At 40.5% G+C, this 19525-nt stretch overlaps 1 protein-coding gene across 1 annotated transcript in view; it reads left to right on the top strand.

Moving 5' to 3' along the window:
* Positions 1 to 19525, top strand: part of sema3h (sema domain, immunoglobulin domain (Ig), short basic domain, secreted, (semaphorin) 3H) — a 180098-nt gene that overhangs the window by 122847 nt on the left and 37726 nt on the right. The window contains exon 2 of the mRNA XM_053424349.1: positions 19151 to 19305. Within this exon, the coding sequence (XP_053280324.1) occupies positions 19151 to 19305 (155 nt within the window). The remainder of the gene's footprint in view (positions 1 to 19150; positions 19306 to 19525) is intronic.

Here is a 19525-nt window from a genome sequence, read left to right as displayed (position 1 = left end):
AGGTAATGACAGAGCCAGTAAATCTGTCAAATATAACATCCTTACATCCCAAACATGTATGAAAAGAAAAAAATTATCACTGTGAGCGGACTTAGTGGAGCCCTGTGCATGGCTCCCTAAATGTGTCTGTCCCGGGCCGGGCCCTGATAATGTGGATTTGTGCTTTGAGGCTAAAAGGTCCGTAAAATTTCAGAGCGAACCCATGTGAGAAGTCAGCAGGACAAGGAAAACTCACAGCGAGAGAGTGGGCTTGTTGATGACGCTTCTAACACGTGACAGATGCAAAAGTGAAAAAAAAAACTAACAACAGAATGTAAACATCTCAAGATTAAAAAGGGTCGATACCAGTGTCAATGGACTATAAACGGAAAACATTAGCTTTCCGCAGGGGAATTTAGATATCATGTCCTGACTCATGCATGTGCTACCCAGACACCACCCACGTCTGGATGACATTTTCCTGTTGTTGTGAACGTGTCTGACTCTGACAATCTCCTCCTGCGTTCTTCTTATGTGAAAGACGTGTAAAAAATGTCCGTACCCAATTTGGAGTTCATGTTGGGCTTTAATGTTTCTCTGCATTTCAACTTAACATTCAAGAGATGACAGAACTGTTTTTACTCCGATTACATCAGCTCAAGAACCCAAGGGATTTAATTTTAGTGTACTGTTCACTGTGAACAGTACTTTACATAGAAAATCTAAAATGAAACCAGCAAAGTAGATTAAAGTTAATAAATCAATTAGATTACATCTTTTTGTCATTGCATGTGTCATTCATATGATATAATGATGTCATATTGATAGGAAGAAGTAGCCCTGTAACCTCTGCCTTGTCATAACCTTGGATGTGGATGTCCACGTTAGTTTCGGAAGTATATTTCTCACAGCATTCCTTTCACTTTAGCTCCATGTGGGAATTAAATCCACAAAGGCTCCCTTGACTGAAGCCAGAAGCCAATGGGTCAGGATTGCTAAAACTCTCTCCAATAGTTTACCTCATTAGCTGTAGATTAGGACATGCTGGAGACGCGTAATATGAGGGTGTGCGAGATGTAGCCGATACTGAGAGGTTTATTCCCAAAATAGATATCCATCTGTCACTACTTCTTCTACAAAGATTGTTTCAGGAATTGTGGTTACCCTGAAGTTATTACAGATATACGGTATTTACATTCCAAAGACAAGATAGCAACATGGCAAAATAAGATGGTGAAGTGGCTTTTCAACCAACAAGCACAGCATTATTTTCATTGTATTTCTATGTCTGCAACAAAACAAAGACAGAAAAAGAAGAGAGTTTACATTTGAAGTCCCAAGTTCCCAAGCTGTGATCTCTTTTAGTGAAGCCTTCCTTTCCCTTTGCAACTGTCAGGGAGCCCATAACTTAATCACAGGCAAGTTTTTTTATTTTCAACTAAAAGGCACTAAATGTCCATTCTCTTTGCGACAAACTCCCCAGGTACACTGTGAAGTAAGAAAAATTGTTTCATTGAGTTTTAAGTATCATCGTGTAGTGAACCTCAGACTAGTGCTACATAGACACTGACACAAAACATCTCACCTTTAGTCCTTGGTGTTAGTGATTTGACATTCCCAGAGCTGCGTAAACAAGAGCAAACCACAAGAATTTGATTCTCCCTGTTTTGTCAGTGATGGGAAGATGAGACAAAGTCCCACAAAAGGTTGGAAGTCCGACTTCCTTTTCCTGTTTAAATAGAGCCAGGAATTATCAGAAAATAGAGAGGATGTGACAGATAGGGGGGTTTATCGTCTGGCCGGGCTTTAAAGCTGAGATGGGTGATAAATTTGACCCTCGCTGCTGATAGTAAATTTAAACCTGAACTCTCTGCAGACATCATAACAATACATAACCTTCAAAGGGACAGCTTCTTTTGTATGGTTCTTAAGATGTTTAGATTTACAGTAGTTATTGTTCATTTGCCAAAGCAAACGTCCACAAAACATGTGTCAAAAACACTTTGAGGCTGAGCCAAGAAGAAGAAGCAGCAGACGGTTTAAAATGACTGCATTTTTACTCGTTTGGGTGTGGACATACAGAATCTCTTCGAAAGTGTTGACTTAACTCTTATGTGGGTAAATTCAAGCTTAGGATTATGGCTGCACATGGGATCCACCAGTCTGTGTAGGAAACACAGAAGTGATTTTTTGTTGAGAATCTGACACCAGTCCAAGCCGCTAAGGGTTATTGTTTCATCTTGGACTGAGTCCCCTTCAGAGTTATAAACCTCAAGTCTCGGCCTCAGCAGCAAGATGGACAGATGTGTTACATACTCAACTAAATCTAAAGCTCTACAGACAGATTTATATTCATACTGTCGTTGGATGTAGGATGGAAAAATGAATAAATCACCAGATATCAGTTTGGGGTTTGGCCATCTTGCCAAAGAGCTTATGTTTTCGCACTTGTTCGCTATAAATGAATAAATAAAATGTGCTATTTACATTTTTCATGGACTCAGGAAAAGCTGAATTTTTTTTCATATGCTTACAGGGGGGGAACAAATCATTTGAAGGTTGAGTTTATACCCTGTATTTTATGAGATTATTGTTAATAAAAAGATTCACAATCACCATGGTCTTTTATTTGTCATTAGGATTGTTAAAATGTGTTTTCAAATCCTAAAATCGGTGACTAGTTGTAACTTCTCATCAAAACCGTCTCAGTCTTTGTAGTTGTGAACAAGGTTTTAATCAATAACATTGTTTTCCGCAGTCGAGCATCAGATGAGACTAAATGTGAGTGTGTGAATGTGAAGCAGAAAAAACAATGAACCCTACCTCAGATAAAAAAAGATGAAAAATAAATTTGATTAAAAGCAAACAATGTGAGTATGAGGTGTGTATGTAGCAGCACAGCACCACAATCAACATTCTGATGATGATGAATAATCGTACACACTGAGGTCGGAGGTCAAGCTGTTCACGCGGGTCTGGTCTGACGGTGACACAGTCCAGACATAGTGTGTCTGTGTGTTTGGCTATAATTTTGCTGTGGTATGTGTGCGTGTGTGGGCTCATATGTTTGAATATGAGAGAAGGTGTGAGTTCATGTGGAACAGGAAGATGCAATGAGTAGAGATTAACTTGAGTGATGTGTTAATTAATTTATATCAACGTAATGCACATAATTATTGTACAGTACACCCTCCAAAAGAGTCAGAGGATACAGTTGACCAACCAGGTTGATCAACGAAAAAACATGGTTTGAGTTCAACTTATAGCGCTTTTGTCAGCACTGGGAAATAGTCTTGCTGACCAGCTTGTTGTATATCTTGAACAATTCCCTATCGTTACGGAGCAGCGCAGAGCCCAGGATGCAGCAACAGTGCCCCTGGAAAGACAGTTGGGGATGGCTGGTTTATGTGGAGCATTAGAACTTGAAAAGGCGACCACTGTCATAAAGATGACTAATTCCACACAAAGAAAGGAGGACAAAAACAATAAAACAACAATTGTTGAAATTGTCGGGGGTTGAAAACGGCAACAGACAGGAAACGAAAGGGGAGGAGACTGCTGCCTGAAATAGGCGCCCAATGGCAGGTTTATACATATAACAGTCGGTAAGACGACTATGTGAGGGATATTGTGTGATTCACATGATGTGTCATAGATGAGCTGAGCTTAAGACAGTGGGAATGAAAGAGGACTGTGCATGAGAAGCTGTGGTTTTCTACCATGCACTGTGTTCCATAGACATAAACCAATGATTGTGCATCTGAGACACCTAAGGGAACTCCAACAAAAAGACAAGCATGTAAGAATTACAAACATTAGGATTTTTCAACAATGCGTCTGGAAGAAATTTCAGGCACCGTGAACAAATACATTGAAGCACACATATCGATAGTGAATGTGTGTCATCATAGTCTGATGTTGGTGAGAGTAGGATCGAGAGACAATGAGATTTGAACATACTCCTCTATGTATGTCGACATGAGTGTTAGAAACGCCTTTGTCTGTGTGCACACACTTGCGCATGTCTTCACATGAGTGCCCATTTGTGTGCCTACAGGCTTTGTTCCCAGGCTTCTGCAGGCCTCCTGCTGTAATTGCACCAGTAATTGGTGAAGTGATAACCCCATTTCCACAGGAAATGTGCCCCGGTTTCCTCGCCTCCGCCAGTGCCACCCCCCTCTGATGGCGCAGCCAACAGAGTCCTCCCCCAGGGAATGTCGCACCAGACAGCTTAAGTTCCCTGGGGCTCAGCAAGTAGACGAACAGATGGATAAAGACAGACACACACACAGACGACACACATGTAGCTTACAAACCCACTCACATGGACAGTGCTGAAGGCTATGAGAGAATAATTGGATAATAGTAAGTGTAGATTGTGTGGGTCTGGATGTAAAACGAGGAAAACTTACTGTAAAATAACAAAGTTGGACTCCCATGAGTGGGAGGAGAGACTTGATTCTTTCACCATTTTCATTTTTTTCTAATGTGTCATTCAGATTTCAGATGGCACTGCAAACCCCTGCAAGACTTACAGAATTATTCTTATACATATACATTTTTTAGATATGCTACACACCTCCACACCTAACAATGTACATAAAGTGAGGGATAATCCAGCTTGGTATGAACAGTCGCTTACAGGTCTGGTTATCAGGTCACCTCTGATATGTTCTGGTGATGCCAGCATGGAAAAGAAGATGTTCGGTGTGTGTTTAGCTGAGTCACAGCCCAGCTCAGACCCAGTCATGCATAACAGACAGCTCAGATATTGCTGAAAGGGGACTTTGAGACCAATTTAGTGGGATCCAGACTAGGACACACAGAAAACTTCACCAACCATTGCTAAATACTATAATATGTAAATAAGAAACTGATTCACACCATTTGTCAACATTACTTTGTTTATTAATTTCTTATCAATTAACGTCTCAAAACAAATTATTTGTTTTTTTATTTGGACGACAAATCATTTTTTTGTTTTGTTTGTTTTCAGGTGTGTTGTGTACGTGTGTGAGAGTCTGTGTGTAAGAGAGAGTAAGTGTGTATGTGGTGCAATGCAGGAATGTTCTTAGCTGTATCACACGCCACACATTTGCTCTAATCACTCCGAGGTCCATCAGAGCTCCCATGACCAGCAGCCTTCAATATAATGTAATGTTCACCGTGGATGAAAATACCTCCCCAGTAAGACACACACACACACACACACCCACACACACACACACATACACAGACAGACACACACAGACACTCACAATGTGTATATAGTATATAAACAAAAACACCCTTGTCGAGGTTGACGCTTGCACCGATATAAAGACACCATTCACACACAGACATGTTCTGTGTGTGGGTCGGTGTGTGTGGGTCCGTGCATGTAATGTAGGATTATCTCTTAACATCTCTGTTCTTATATGTGTTAACCTTTCACGTCTTTGATTCCCAGTGACAGGAGTCAAAGGCCAATTGGCTTAGATCAGAGGTCAAGACCCTTGTTGACCCTGCTGTCAACTTGATGTTGATAAGAATGGCTGCACTCAGCAGGCGCGCGTGTGTAACTGGTATGTGTGAGAAGGATCGGATCAAGCTATTTTCATAGTGCAGAACAAACTATTATAATATACTAATACCAATAATGCAAATTTTACATTTAAATACTCTATAATAACGATTAATTTATTCTTTCTCCTTTAAGCTGGGCAGATGCTGTATGATTTTAGCTTGAACCAATTTCTGTGACGCGATCCAAATTTTGCCGACTGAATTTCAGCTTTGTTGTGTTTGTCGTGGAGTGAACAGGGGAGAGCAAGGCTTCAACAAATGCTTCTGATCTGCTATTAGATGGTCAGATGACTTTCAGATATGTCAGCCAGGAGTCAATTTGCCAAACTATGCACCTTTTTTTTCTCACTGTGCCTGTGCGAAATGGCGGCACTTTCATCACACTGAAAGAAAATGTGTCATATGGACAAAAACATGGAAGCCATAAACCCTTTAGTATGAACAATTTACTCATACAGTGTCAGTTGGAATTTAACAAAAAAAATTCTCAGTGGCCACTTGACAAGAAAATGTCATACATAATTAAATAAAAAATATCCCTTGTTAGTTTGCGCTTGTAACATATTTTGAAAGAGCCCCTAGAATTTAAATTGTTCAGCAGCATAGCAACATGAAGGGGTTCAACAATAAGCACGAACCAAAACAAAACGACAAAATCGGAGGAAGTTCCAGCATGGGATGGAAGTTGTTGTTTCACCACTATTTATTTTCCCATAGTCCTCTTTGGACAATTGGTTCCCCTTCGCACTTGCATTTTACTGGGAGAGCTTTGGTGACAGAAGTACTGCAAACATTCTTGAATAAAAGTGATTCAAACAATGGAAGGAAAAAACTGCCAACTGGTTAACTGGCTAACTGACCAACTGGCTAGCAGTGTGTTTTTCCTTCCTCATATGTCGTTTGCCCTTGCAAAACCAGAAAGAGTCCCGTTACCTGGAATAAAATTGGGGATTTCTCTTGGTTTGAACATTGTTGAAAAGATCTTGGATGATCTAAGTATCCTAGGCAACAAAACAAATAACACAGGTCAAGTTTTTTTTTAGAAATTCTAATTAACCCATATTATATCTGTTATACTGGTTCATTAACTTTGAATGGAAAACAAACACCTATGCTCACTTTCCAACGATCACAATTCTGAGTTTAAGAGGCTATGCCAGCGCACCATAACACAAAGGACAGGAGTAGAAGTCTGATGACTTGTGTATATAATAGGCAGACAGGTGTGTTATAAGTTGTGCTTGCAGATCACAGTTGTTCCTAAAAGAACATGATAAATGATAAAAAACTTTTTACAGAACACTTTTCTCTGCAAAGCTACAATTTAGCACCATACCACCATTATCGCTACAGGAAATTGGTGGTTTAAGTTTTCGATACACTCTATTAGAAGTAAGAAAAATCAATGTTGTAAAAAGCCATTTTAAAAGTAATGGTTGCTTCATGGATACTGGCAGGAGCATGAAAATCAGTGAATATACTACAGGAAAAAACTACAGGATCATTTGTGGATGAAATGATTAGTCCTAAAGAAATATTGCATAGTGAAGGTAACACATATTACCCAGCCTCTTCACAGAATATAATATAATAATTTATCCATCCACTAGACCAACTCCACAGAGTATATAATCCGATTTTTTTCTGTACCTCTTTGCTTTATTTCCTCCTCTGCGTGCCACATGACAACTCACTGTGTTGTTATCAGGTTGTTCATCCAGCATTTGGAATGCTTTTGGGAGCTTCGAGTTATTAAAAAAATCTATTTCAATTCAGAGTTTCTAAAAAGACTGCAGGGCTGGAGAACAAATTGCTTCTGGTTCGATAAAATTACCACAAACCACCACAGATGAATACTAAAGGTTTCAATAACGACTCAGAAGTTATTGTAGAGTGTGAAGGGAATGGGTTGACCCTTTGTGACTGTGGCCAATAATGACCACAGATTTCATTTAGTCTCATCAGACGTGTGTGCTTGTTTGTGTGTGTTAACGTCCTGTTGAATGTTGGCACTGACAGACAGGCTACTGGCACACAGATGGCAGTTTTTCTATCCTGAAATATCTGTAAGTGTATGTGTTTAATGGTGTGCACAGATGTGTGTGTGTGTGTGTGTGTGTGTGTGTGTGTTTTTGCCCTCCCATTAAATAAATTGCTTTGATGTGTTGGAAAAACATTCATTATTACAGACTGCCCTCTTTGTTTCTGCCAAAGTGTTGATGGGAGGTGTGGGCCAAATAATTGAACTGTGTGTGTGTGTGTGTGTGTGTTAGACATGGGGAGTGAGGGTAAGGAGGCATGGCCAAGAGACACCCCTCGATACACCACACACACACACACCCTCAGAAATTATGTCGGCATGGTTGCTGTTGCCAAGGAAACTGTCCCAAGAGTAAGGGTGGGGTGGGTGCAGCTGGTGTTTCGCGACTGGGTCAGGAGTTATGTGTGTGCATGGGTGGTTGTTTGTGCGTGTCGGATACATTTTTGTGTATTTTTTTCATTTTGAGAGCCAGCCATCTTTGTAAGGTCACGATAGGAAATGTTTGAAATGGCCAAAAATCTCACCCAATTATGTGTGTGTATGAAGGATGAAGAAAGAAAATCTGAGTTGTAACCAATTACAGAGACTGATATTAAATCCAAATTCTGTGTTGCTGACTCACCAACCTTCCTATCTTTGCAAATTGATCTCTGTGTATATTTGTGTGTGTTGACGAAAACCACTTTCAGCTCCCTCTCGCACATCTTACTGTCAGCCTCCAGCTATTATGCAAATATAATGCAGTCAAAGTGAGAATGTGAGCAGGATTTATTTCAGCCTGTCCGACCCAATAGGATCTTGTGATATTAACAGATGCTGAAAGTCGCTGGTGTTTCCAGCGCAGAGGTGGTTTCACATTCAATTGAGCTGAGCTTTTCACTTTATATTGAATTAAGCAAGGTCATTGCGCTTTTGTGGCACACAGTCTGAATGTAATTCAGATGCAGAGCTGGATGCTTGAACGAGCAGAGCCAGGCATGAATTCCACCAAGGCTGGATTCCCTGTAAAGAGAGCGGCTCTCAGAAACGTCTTGCTTTTAAATGTAAGCCAAGAGGTTGTAGTTCCAGAAGTGGAGTACATGATATGCCTGGTATTTAAGAAATGTTAGAACAGAGCTATTCGCCAAACAAAGTGGAGGAATATTATCTTGTGTTCCCCTTAAAATATTGAATGGTTTTTTTGGATTCAGCAGCATGTTTTGGATTGAGCAATGAGTCGACATCAAAAGCTGAGAAAGGAAAATAGTCACTGCAAAAATATATCACAACAGTTTATATGGAAGACAGAAAACAACTCAATTTGAAAACACCCACCATGGAACCTCTTCATATAGCAGGAAGAGCATGGGTATAATTAACGTATTAATCCATTATTAATACTGTTATTCTTATACTATTCTGTTAACAATACAATGTTATTAATACTGTTATTCTATTATTAATACAGCCCTTTCCAAACCTGCCGGTTTGTTTGATCCGTGGTGATGCTGGTTGCAGTTTTCTTTCTGTCACCCGTCCACAGAACCCTGAGGCTGCACCACTACAGCTGCTGCACAAAGATGTTTATTCAAAGTTCAGTGAAGATCGACTCCATATGTAGAACTGGACAATCAGTTGTCGTTGCTTTTGTTGTGAATGCGCTGTTGTAATAATCAACAACGTCACTAACGTTGATGAGTCCCAGCCCTCACTGCCTTATAGCGCTGGTCATTTATTCACAGTTTGTTAATATTGAATGTTTTGCGTGTCCAAGTGGAACCAAATTTGAAACACTTCTTTGGGCCGTTAACAATAAACATGTGAAGTGTGACGACAATACGATGAATGGTTTTGGAGATATGTGAGACACAAACAGACAGACAGACAGATTTTTCTTGGAAGATTGGTAGAAGATCTGGAAATATTGACTCTGCTAAGACACTCATGAGTCTGAGGTGTAGCATTTACCAGTCTTTTTTTTAAACCTCCCAGTTGTTGCTGCACAAGATTTGCTTTGGAAGAAAACTCTACCTAAATTTTACCCGAGTGCAACAAAATCATAAAAGCCTTGAACAAAACAAACAGAGAAGTCACCATTCTGTTGAATTCATTGTGCTGCTGATGCACCCACTGAGATTAATGAAGCCAAGATCAGTGTGACGCAAAACAATTTTCCTCCCTGACCATTTGCTGAATATACCCAACGGGTAATAAGCAGACATTTCCCACTGAGCCAAAGTATAGGTTTCTCCCAAGGGCGTAGGATTATATAGGGACGGTAGGGTCCCGACCCTACCAAAATCCAGCCTCTACTGTGTAGTCCCTACCAATAATACACCCGCTGTCCGTATTGTTTAGGCAATAATTATAGTACACAAAGGGTTAAAAATCAGTCTCTGATAGAAGTCCCGCCTCTAAACAACTATCGCGCTTTGATTGGCTGTAGCGGTTTCCCGCAAACCTATATTCAACCTGATTGGCCGTCCCCGCTGTCACTCCATCTGCTTGTTAAAAAAAAAAAAGCTACCGGCAACTTGCTAGTCCCAGACAGGAGGAGCAACAGGACGCCTCAGTGCATAGCTAATATCTGCATCTGCGAGTGTAAGTTCTGCCTTCGGTCACGTCAGCGAGACGGATTTTAATATCAGTGATGTCATTTGCAGTAACACTTAAATTTGTGTGTGTTTTATGCTTGTGCGTGCGCACGCTGTGCGTGCATGTGTGCGTGTGTGTGTGTGTGTAGGATGTCGAAGAAACGAAAACTGGACATAAGAGACTTCTTTAGAAGTCAACGTGTAAGTTAATTAAAAGGTTATATATTTTAGAGCCATAACAACACTGATATTGATTATTAGTCAGCATAGGCTATAATGCCAAAGAGATCTGCATTTTAAGGTATAGGCCTACCATTATTTTCATGTTTTATTTGTGTGGAAAGGGAGCAATGGTTTAAAAAAAAAATTTGGGATAAATAAACATTAATTAAATGTAATAACCTTTATTTTCCTTCAAGGTTTCCCTCTCATTTACAGTAACAACAAGCACATTGCAGATGCTCATGTGATTTTATACATATATATTTTGGGGGAATAAAACATAATAATTGTGTGAACATTTTGTCTAGCCATGTATGTACCCTAATATATCTGTTCATATGTCATGCATCAACATACTTCTGTCAGGTGACAGACAGTGGAGAGACTGGAGGAGATAGAGGAGGAGAGGATAGAGAAGGAGAGACTGGAGGAGAGGATAGAGAAGGAGAGACTGGAGGAGAGGATAGAGAAGGAGAGACTGGAGGAGAGGATAGAGAAGGAGACAGAGGAGGAGATGCTGTAGAAGATGAAGGAGAGGCTAGAGAAGGAGAGGCTGGAGGAGATGGAAGAGAGGCTGGAAAATCACAGGTGAGGTTCAATAATGATTAATATGTTAGTCATGAGATTCAGCATTGTGTCAAATATTAGTCTGATTATGACCTGAATAACAATAGGCCTATATTAATAGTGTGTTTGCAGTAGTTGCTACAGCGTGGTCAAATGTATACTGTGATTTCTTAGGAAACTGATCCAAATGGAGAGAGCAGCAGGGAGAGTGCCAAGGATAGGGTCAGGGAGAGTGTCAGCATTCAAGAAGATATTCTGGACAAACCAAACCAACCTCACCCAAATTACATTCCAGTTCAACAGCTGCCACACAAGCTCCTCCATTTTCAAGAGAGTTGGTTCAAGCAGTATCCATGGCTGCACTATAGCCCCTCCATCAAAGGGGTTCTCTGTTTTCACTGTGTGAAAACATACACTATAAAGAAAAGCACACTATATAAAAAGGTAGACCCTGCCTTTTCGTCAAAGGGATTTAATAATTGGAAGAATGCACTTGCCAGTTTTCAGCGGCATCAAAATACCAAATCCCACCATCATGCCATGACAGTTAGTGCTCAAGAGGGAAGCCCAATAGATTCGCAGCTCTCAAGTGCATGGGCACAGCAACAAGAGGATGCTAGGTACTGCCTACAAAATATTGTAGGATCAATACAGTACCTTGCCAGGCAGGGCATAGCACTGCGAGGCCATGAGACAAAAGATGGCAATCTATTTCAACTTCTGAAATTTAAAGCCAGGGATGATGTACGTCTCAGTACTTGGTTAGCTCGCTGTCATGACTATACCTCTCCTCAAGTGCAAAACGAGGTTTTGCAGATGCTAGGAAACTGTATTGTCAGGAGTATTGCACAATCCATCCAGATGCTACCAGTTTTGCAGTATTCACTCATCATTGATGGCACACAAGATGTCACAGGAACAGAACAAGAGGCTATTTGTTTTAGATATGTGGACCATGACCTGGTACCACGGGAGGTTTTCATTGGTTTGTATGAGGTCCCTGGTACTACTGGAGTGGAGATTGCAAGAATGGCTGAGGATGTCCTCTTGAGGCTCAATATTCCCATTTCTGGGTTAAGAGGCCAGACATATGATGGTGCTGCTAATATGTCAGGCAAATATTCTGGAGCACAAGCAGAACTGAAGAGACAGCAACCGTTAGCGTTGTATGTGCATTGTGGGGCACACTGTCTTAACCTGATTACGCAGTCTGCATGCAGAGCCAGTCCCTTGATCAATGATTCCTTACAATGGGTGCATGAGCTTGGCACATTAAACAAGCAATCAGGAAAATTCAAGAACATATTTTCCAAAGCCATAAGTTCAGAGGTACCATTAAAATCACTCAGACCACTTTGTCCAACCAGGTGGACAGTGCGGGGCAAAGCTATCAGAGCGGTGCTGTCTCAGTATGAACGTGTTTTGTCTAGCTTGGAGGAGATGGCATCAAGTGGGTCAAACACAGGCATGAGAGCAAATGGTCTGCGTGAGAGGTTTGAGAAAGGGAAAACGGTACTTGGTCTTTGTCTGGCATTAGAAGTGATAGAGGAGCTGGAGTGTCTGAACACATCCCTTCAAAAAAGGACTGAAACTGTTGCAGGTATGAGAAGTGCCATACAGTGTGTGAAATCTACTGTACATGCCAAAAGAAATAAGGAGAGCTTTCATGAGGTTTTTGAGAAAGCAGTGGCTATGGTTGACTCCCTTGGGATTGAGCCCATTCAGATTCCTCACCAAAGAAAGCCACCAAAACGATTCATGAGTGAAGCAAGCCAGCACATCCCCAAGTCAGCAGAGGAGCATTATAGAACAGAGTTCTATAAAATGCTTGATAGTGTGCACATTCAGTTTGAGGAGAGGTTCAACCAACCAGATCTAAATGTCTTGCAAAAGCTGGAGGAAACTCTCCTTACTGGAGAAGTGAATGACATTGTAGATTAGTACCCAGAGCTGAACAGGGACATACTAAAGGTCCAACTAGCCATGTTTAGGTCCAAATACACTGTCAAATCTAGTGTTGAAGTGGCAGAAATAATGAGAGGATTGACAGTTGAAGTGAGAGGTCTGTTTGATCAGGTTGAGTCCCTTATCAGGCTGCTTTTAGTCATACCAGTTGCATCAGCTGAGGCTGAAAGAAGTTTCAGTGCTCTCAGGAGGCTTAAAACATGGCTGAGAACCACCATGACTCAAGTCAGATTGAACAATCTTGCAGTGTGCCATGTCCATCAGGAGACACTGGACAACATTGACCTTAAAGAAATCTATCAGCAGTTCATTTCTGTTACAGAAAGACGTAGGCATGTGTTTGGTTCTTTCAAATAGGAAGAGCACAATGGACACTAATCTGTGTATATGTTAGTATTAGTGATTCCTGGCTGATGACCCTGCAGCTGGCTCATGGGCATTGGAGGAAGAAATGCCCAGCAGGAAATTATACTGACCTGTACATTTAGTGATACACCTGCTGTTGTATTATTTCAAAAATATTTATTTACAATGTTGTTGATGTTGTTTACAGTTGCACCAGAGTAAAGTTGAAAACTCTTCTAAGTTGACTCATTTTCTTTCATTAGTTGCTTTAACCTATAACATTACAGAATGCATATTCTCTTTTGATATTCAGATATGCATTATAAACATGTTAATTAAGCCGATTTATTGATTTTTTTTTCAATTATCATTGCGAATACAAAAAAAACCTATCAACTTTAGGAAGCACTTTCATATCCCACGGACCCCACCAATGTCCAAATCAAACCTACTCCCTTGGTTTCTCCTATCTGCCATCAGAGCGTGGAACTTTGCTCTCCTACAGTGACTGTTTCTCTGTTTCAGATTATCTCTCCACATCCATTGAGTCACATCTAGCTCCCTCTCTCTCTCTCTCTCTCTCTCTGCCCATTTCCCTTCTGCTCATCCATCTCTTGTGTTCTTTCTTGACTGTCAGCATGTTGTGGTTCCTCCTCCTCCTCCCTCTTCTTGAACCTATTCTCATCTTTCTTGTCGCTGCCTCCAGGACTCGACCTCTACCTTCTTCTTTCTATTCCTCTCTGTCATTTTTTCCTACTTTTCTCTTCTACCAGAGTCCCTCTGTTTCCTGCCTGCTCTCTCCCTCACCCGTCATCCAGCCAATCATCTCTCTCTCTCTCTCTCTCTCTCTCTCTCTCTCTCTCTCTCTCTCTCTCTCTCTCTCTCTCTCTCTCTCTCTCTCTCTCTCTCTCTCTCTCTCTCTCTCTCTCTCTCTCTCACGCCACTCGTTTCATCTGCCATTGTCACCCCTCAGTCTACCTTTCTGCCCATCATCTGTCACCGTTATTACACTAAAATGTTCCCTCACACTCTCTCTACTCTTTCCCTTTATCCTCCAGTTGGTTCCATTTCCTCCCCAATTCACAATTGTGCCCATCACTCCCCCCGCCCTGTCACTGTAACATGATTTTTCCAGCCGCTTTTTCTTCCCCCCTCATCGACCTTTCCTGCCCAATCCCCACCTGTCTTTCCTCATTGCTTTTCTTCACGATCATCCTCATCATCATCCATCAATATTTATTAATTTCTTCTATGAGGATTTCCTCCTTTTTGATCTCCTCCTTTTTCCCTCCTCGCCCTCCACTCGTCGTCTGTATATCATCGTGTCATGTTTTGACATTTTTCCCATTCTCATCTAGTTGACTGTCAGCTCCCATCACACCATTTTCATCTTGTTGTCACCTCGTTTTTCTCATATTGTCTCCCTGACGCTCCTCTTCCCCCATCATCTCCTCCTCCCTGTATCTTTGACCTTATCCGTCTCTTATATGCAGGCTCTCTCATTTAGTTTATAGTGAAAGTGCACATTGAAAAATAAAGATGTTATGTGTTTAAAAAAACAGATTGCAATACAGGGATCATAGTGAACAAAGAAGGCCAAGGCCACAAAAGGCCCATTTAATTAAATCAAGCTGCACCAAATAACACACATTCTTAGATCCCCTGAGTATGTTCTTTCAGATTTAATTCATCAAGATCCATGAATTATAGCCTGTGAAATCAGTGAAAATGAAGAAAAAAAACACCACATCTTGCAATGTTAATGAAAGAGATTTTTTTCTTGATCCATGCCAAAGTTTTGAAGCATTTAACTTGGTCTGTGAACAATCTTTCAACCAAGTTGTGTTGAAATCTGTGCTTCATTTTTTGTGTAATCCTGATGACAAACAACTTGAATGACACTAAATTAAGTGCATACATTACCTAAGCTAAGGCCTAGTAGTCCCTTAAGCTGTACTAAATTGCACACAATGATCACTTCCCTAAACATGCCAGATTTTTCTCCATCAAGATCCATGAATTATTTCCTGTGAAATTGGCGTAAAATGTTAAAAAAAAAAAAAAAATAACTCTCTGACAATGTTAAAAGTGATCCTAAAATATAACGGTTTCGTTTTTGGCCCTTGTCTCATCCTTCAACCAAGTTTCATGGAGTCCATTTAGCAGTTTTTACGCAATCATGCTGGCAAACAAACCAAACAAACAGATCAGGAGTGAAAAAACATAACCTCCTCATCAGAGGAAATGGTCTTTTTTTTAATCACATGATACCAGCCAAGAACTGTAAAAAGTCACATGGGCTCACAGCATGGAGCCTGTTAATTGGGCCGAGTTTTGGAAACCTGTCATCCTGCCGTGTTAGATATGTTAGACACGTTGTTTGGGTTTCTGTTAATGTATTTAACCATGATGAACTTCTCTGCACTCTCTTTGTCTTTGCTCACAAAGAAACGGCTTAATATGAACTTCAGGCTGCAACATGCATGAATGAAGTTACTAGAGCGAGAATATTCATATTTGTGCAACTATGTGGAGCTGAAATGGTGTGAGCAGGAAGCATCTGTCATGCCTGAGTAAAATACGTAAACAGTTCCATGCAGCAAAAGTGTCACGAACTAGTGTAGACTGAGGATTCTTGGTTATTGGTTTTGGTCGTGCTCATTTAAAAAGATAACAATCACAGAGCTGGTACAGTGCAGAGCTGAGTATTTACCTGATATCTTCAGTTTTCTGTACCGAATGTAACAACAGAGGTTGTGCGATTATGTGCTTAGACACAATGTCGACACTGAAAAGGCATTACACAATCACTGACATTCTGTAATGCATTTTAATTCACTACTGGGTCATGGTAGGTGCAGGATGAAACAAGTGGCTCAGATATACCTCTACCCAGCCACATCTAACAGTTCATGCTGGGAGATGCCAAGGTTTTTCCAGATCAGGCAGAATATGTAATCCCTCCAGTATGCTCCGGGGCTGCTCTAGGGTTTCCTCCTACTTGGACGTGCCCAGAATACGTCCACAGATGGATTCCAGGCTGCATCATATTTTTTTTTTTTGTGGATTCGTCATCCAAGAGCCATTATGACTTCATATAACTTTTACATATTGGTTTTAACATGCTTGTCGAAGACTGTTCTAAGGAATTAGTTAATTATCCAAGCCTCTGTTTGATTAGAAAGCATCAGGAGCTGTCAGGCATCATCCATTCATCCGAAACGTTGTATTGTAGGGAGGATTCCTGTAGTTTCTGTAGATGAGACTGTCAATGTGAACAAATAGCTCTGTAGTTTTGTTAGAGGAGAAGTTTGCAAAGTTGATTCTCTGCGGTTCTTTGTGATTATTTTGTACCAGTACATGAATGGTCTCGATCAAACAAGTGCTCATTTGAGCTAGAGATATGCTCAGGGTGAGTATGACCTTTCTTTCACCCCAGTCAGATAGAATACAGCTCTTCATCTATCCTTTTTTATATCCAGCCTGTCACCATTTCATGCTCTTTCTCCGTGATTTCGTCTCATTTCTTTCTCAGTCTTCCGGATCGATCTAAGGCAGCGTCTCAGCAGTGTCCCACTTCTCTTCATGTCTATCAACGTGTTTCTTTCCTTCTCCTCTCAACCGCTTGGTGTTCACTCCTCCACACATCATATTCTTCTATAAGTCTTCTCATCTTTTCTTAACTCTTCGTGACTCCCATCCCTTCCTTCTATTAAACCCACATGCCCACTCACATGATGCATACTGTAACATATAAAGAACAGATACAGCAGAGTGTTGAAGGTTTTCACATTCAGCACTTTTTTTAGATCCCACATCTGCTGCACTCTGCTGCAGTTTTAGATGTTAGCCATATATTTTTCACAGAACAATGTTGGGGGAAAATGTACAGAATAAATGGCAGCCACAGAGATGCAGCAAAAGTTACTGGACAGATATATGCTTTTTGTTATACCGAATTGAGCAGGTATATGTTTTTTTTTAAGATGGGTCAATCTGCTAAAAAGGTGAGTGACTCCTCTCCCATTGCCAGAGGACGGGTTTGCCCTTCTATTTTATTTCATCCGATGAGTCACGTTCGACATCAGCAACGCACTGGAAACCAACACGCTGACAATGTTACAGTTCACACTTTTATATCTTAAACTTCAGGCACTTATTAAACTTAGTAGTGACTGAACAATTTTAGATGGCAGGAAATTCAATCGTAGTGTCAGAAAAGAACTGCACCAGAAAAGAAGATGAATAAGAAATTCACCCAGGTGCCATGTTTTCAACAGCTCCGATCTGCATTCCAATTTGAGAATGCAATAAAACAGCAAAACAGCCCAGTCTGTACAAACTAAAGAACAAAAAATTTAGTGAATTAAAAAAAAAGATTATTTACTTCAGCATGAATGAATGAACTGAGGGATCAATTTGTACAGTCACCATCCAAGCTAGAAACTCACACCGTCATAATACTGTAAGGCTTATTAAGCAGATTATATTCTGTGTGATACAATTATGGTCTTTGTGTCAGTTCAGATTCAGCTGCATGAAGAAACACCCCGTGTGCCGGAGAGGTGGAGGAGGAAGCGGCACATGAGTGGCTGCCATATGTACCTTAAAAAACGATACAAGTTATTTCCTTTAATAAAAAGGTGCTTTCTGCAACAGTGGAAGACGATAAATCTTTTACCTTTTTTAAATCTTTGCTATAGTGAACCAATATTATATGTTCAAGCTTTGTTGTACCTCATTTATGTAAATTAGAAGCTGTACACACATGCATCCCATTTGTCCTTGGGGTGTGGTTTATACACACAGGAACATTTATTTCACTGCTTCTCATCCCTTTGGTAGTATTTGGTATAAAAGCAGTTTAGAGTGTTTACACACTGTTTACTAACACTGCTGGCTAAATTTACTTGGTTATGACGTTCAAACTGTTTTCATAAGCTCTTTCTGCCTCTCACCTACTTGGAGCTGCCAGTGTATGAAGTTATGCCTGATGCTGCTTCAGAGCCTATATGTTTATGCTTCCAGCTTTGTGAGCCTATGCCAAGTCCAGTGCACTGAAGAACGCTCAGCAGTTCAAATAGGAAAGTTAACACAAGACAGACGGACGCACGATTCATGTCCTCGCTCTGCTATCGGCCAATCTCCCCCACCATATTTTTCATAGTTTACGTGGTAACTGTTTAAACATGAAATGTGTGCGCTTGTTTCTCATACTTTCAGAATCATGTTATCATTATCACAAAATCTGTCTGGATATGTAGTGGCAGTTTGTGTGTTTGTTTTTCACCAAAAGATATGTTTTAGATTTTTTCGTTTGACCGAAACATCCAGTGTGATGAGAAAAATGAGGCTGGAAGACATAAACTGACACGTGTTATGTGTGTGTGTGCTTGTGTGATAGATGCAACACATTTTTAGCTTTTGTATGTATTGTTATTTCATGACTATGTTTAAAACAAATAGACCATGGGGCTCATTGACAGTATATAAAGATGCGTCTCCACTTCGTTGCACTACCACCATGTTTTTTTAGCATAAAAAAAACAACCTAAAATGACAAAAAACATCTTTAAGAAAAAAAAAATGTATGTGTATCTTTATATAAAGTCTGGACACTAGCTTGCCGGATTTTCATAACTTTCATGACAACCAAAATTGGTCCTTTCACATTTAATAACAGAAAATGTATCAGTATAAATTTTCAAACTTTCAAGGTTGACAAGCTAGCTGTTTGATTATTGAATGTATGCTAAGCTAATTGATTATTTGTTGTTTAGTTGTTGATTGAAAAAAGCATTGTGGATTAATTTCTTTTACATCATTTGGGAAAAACAATGGAGCTGACAAAACTCAAACTCACATCGCCACCTGTCCTCTCCTTGTTTGTCAGAGCTGATCCAGAACGGCCGCCTGCTGATGCTGCCCCTAGTGGCCGGAGACCTGCACTCCTTGCTGCCCGACGAAGATGGGAGGCGTCTGTACGTGGCCATGAAAGATAACCTGCTGTCTACCGGTCTGGACGACATCACACAGAACCCACGCAAGGTTAGAAGTGGAGGACACACAAACGCACACACACACTTTCACATACCATCCGAGGCAAGGTACGATACAGACATTCTGCAGTCATACATATGGAAGTTGATGCATGATTGGAGCTACACATAAAATACACAAAGTCAAATGACAGTAGATTCAGATGACTGACGTGTCAGAGGCCAATTAAAGTATTTGTTAGCTCTAGAACTAAAGGCTAACGTGTTGT

The sequence above is a fragment of the Pleuronectes platessa genome, chromosome 6 (assembly GCF_947347685.1).
Source record: "Pleuronectes platessa chromosome 6, fPlePla1.1, whole genome shotgun sequence".
Taxonomy (NCBI): Eukaryota; Metazoa; Chordata; class Actinopteri; order Pleuronectiformes; family Pleuronectidae; genus Pleuronectes; species Pleuronectes platessa.
This window is presented reverse-complemented; position numbering and strand designations above follow the sequence as displayed.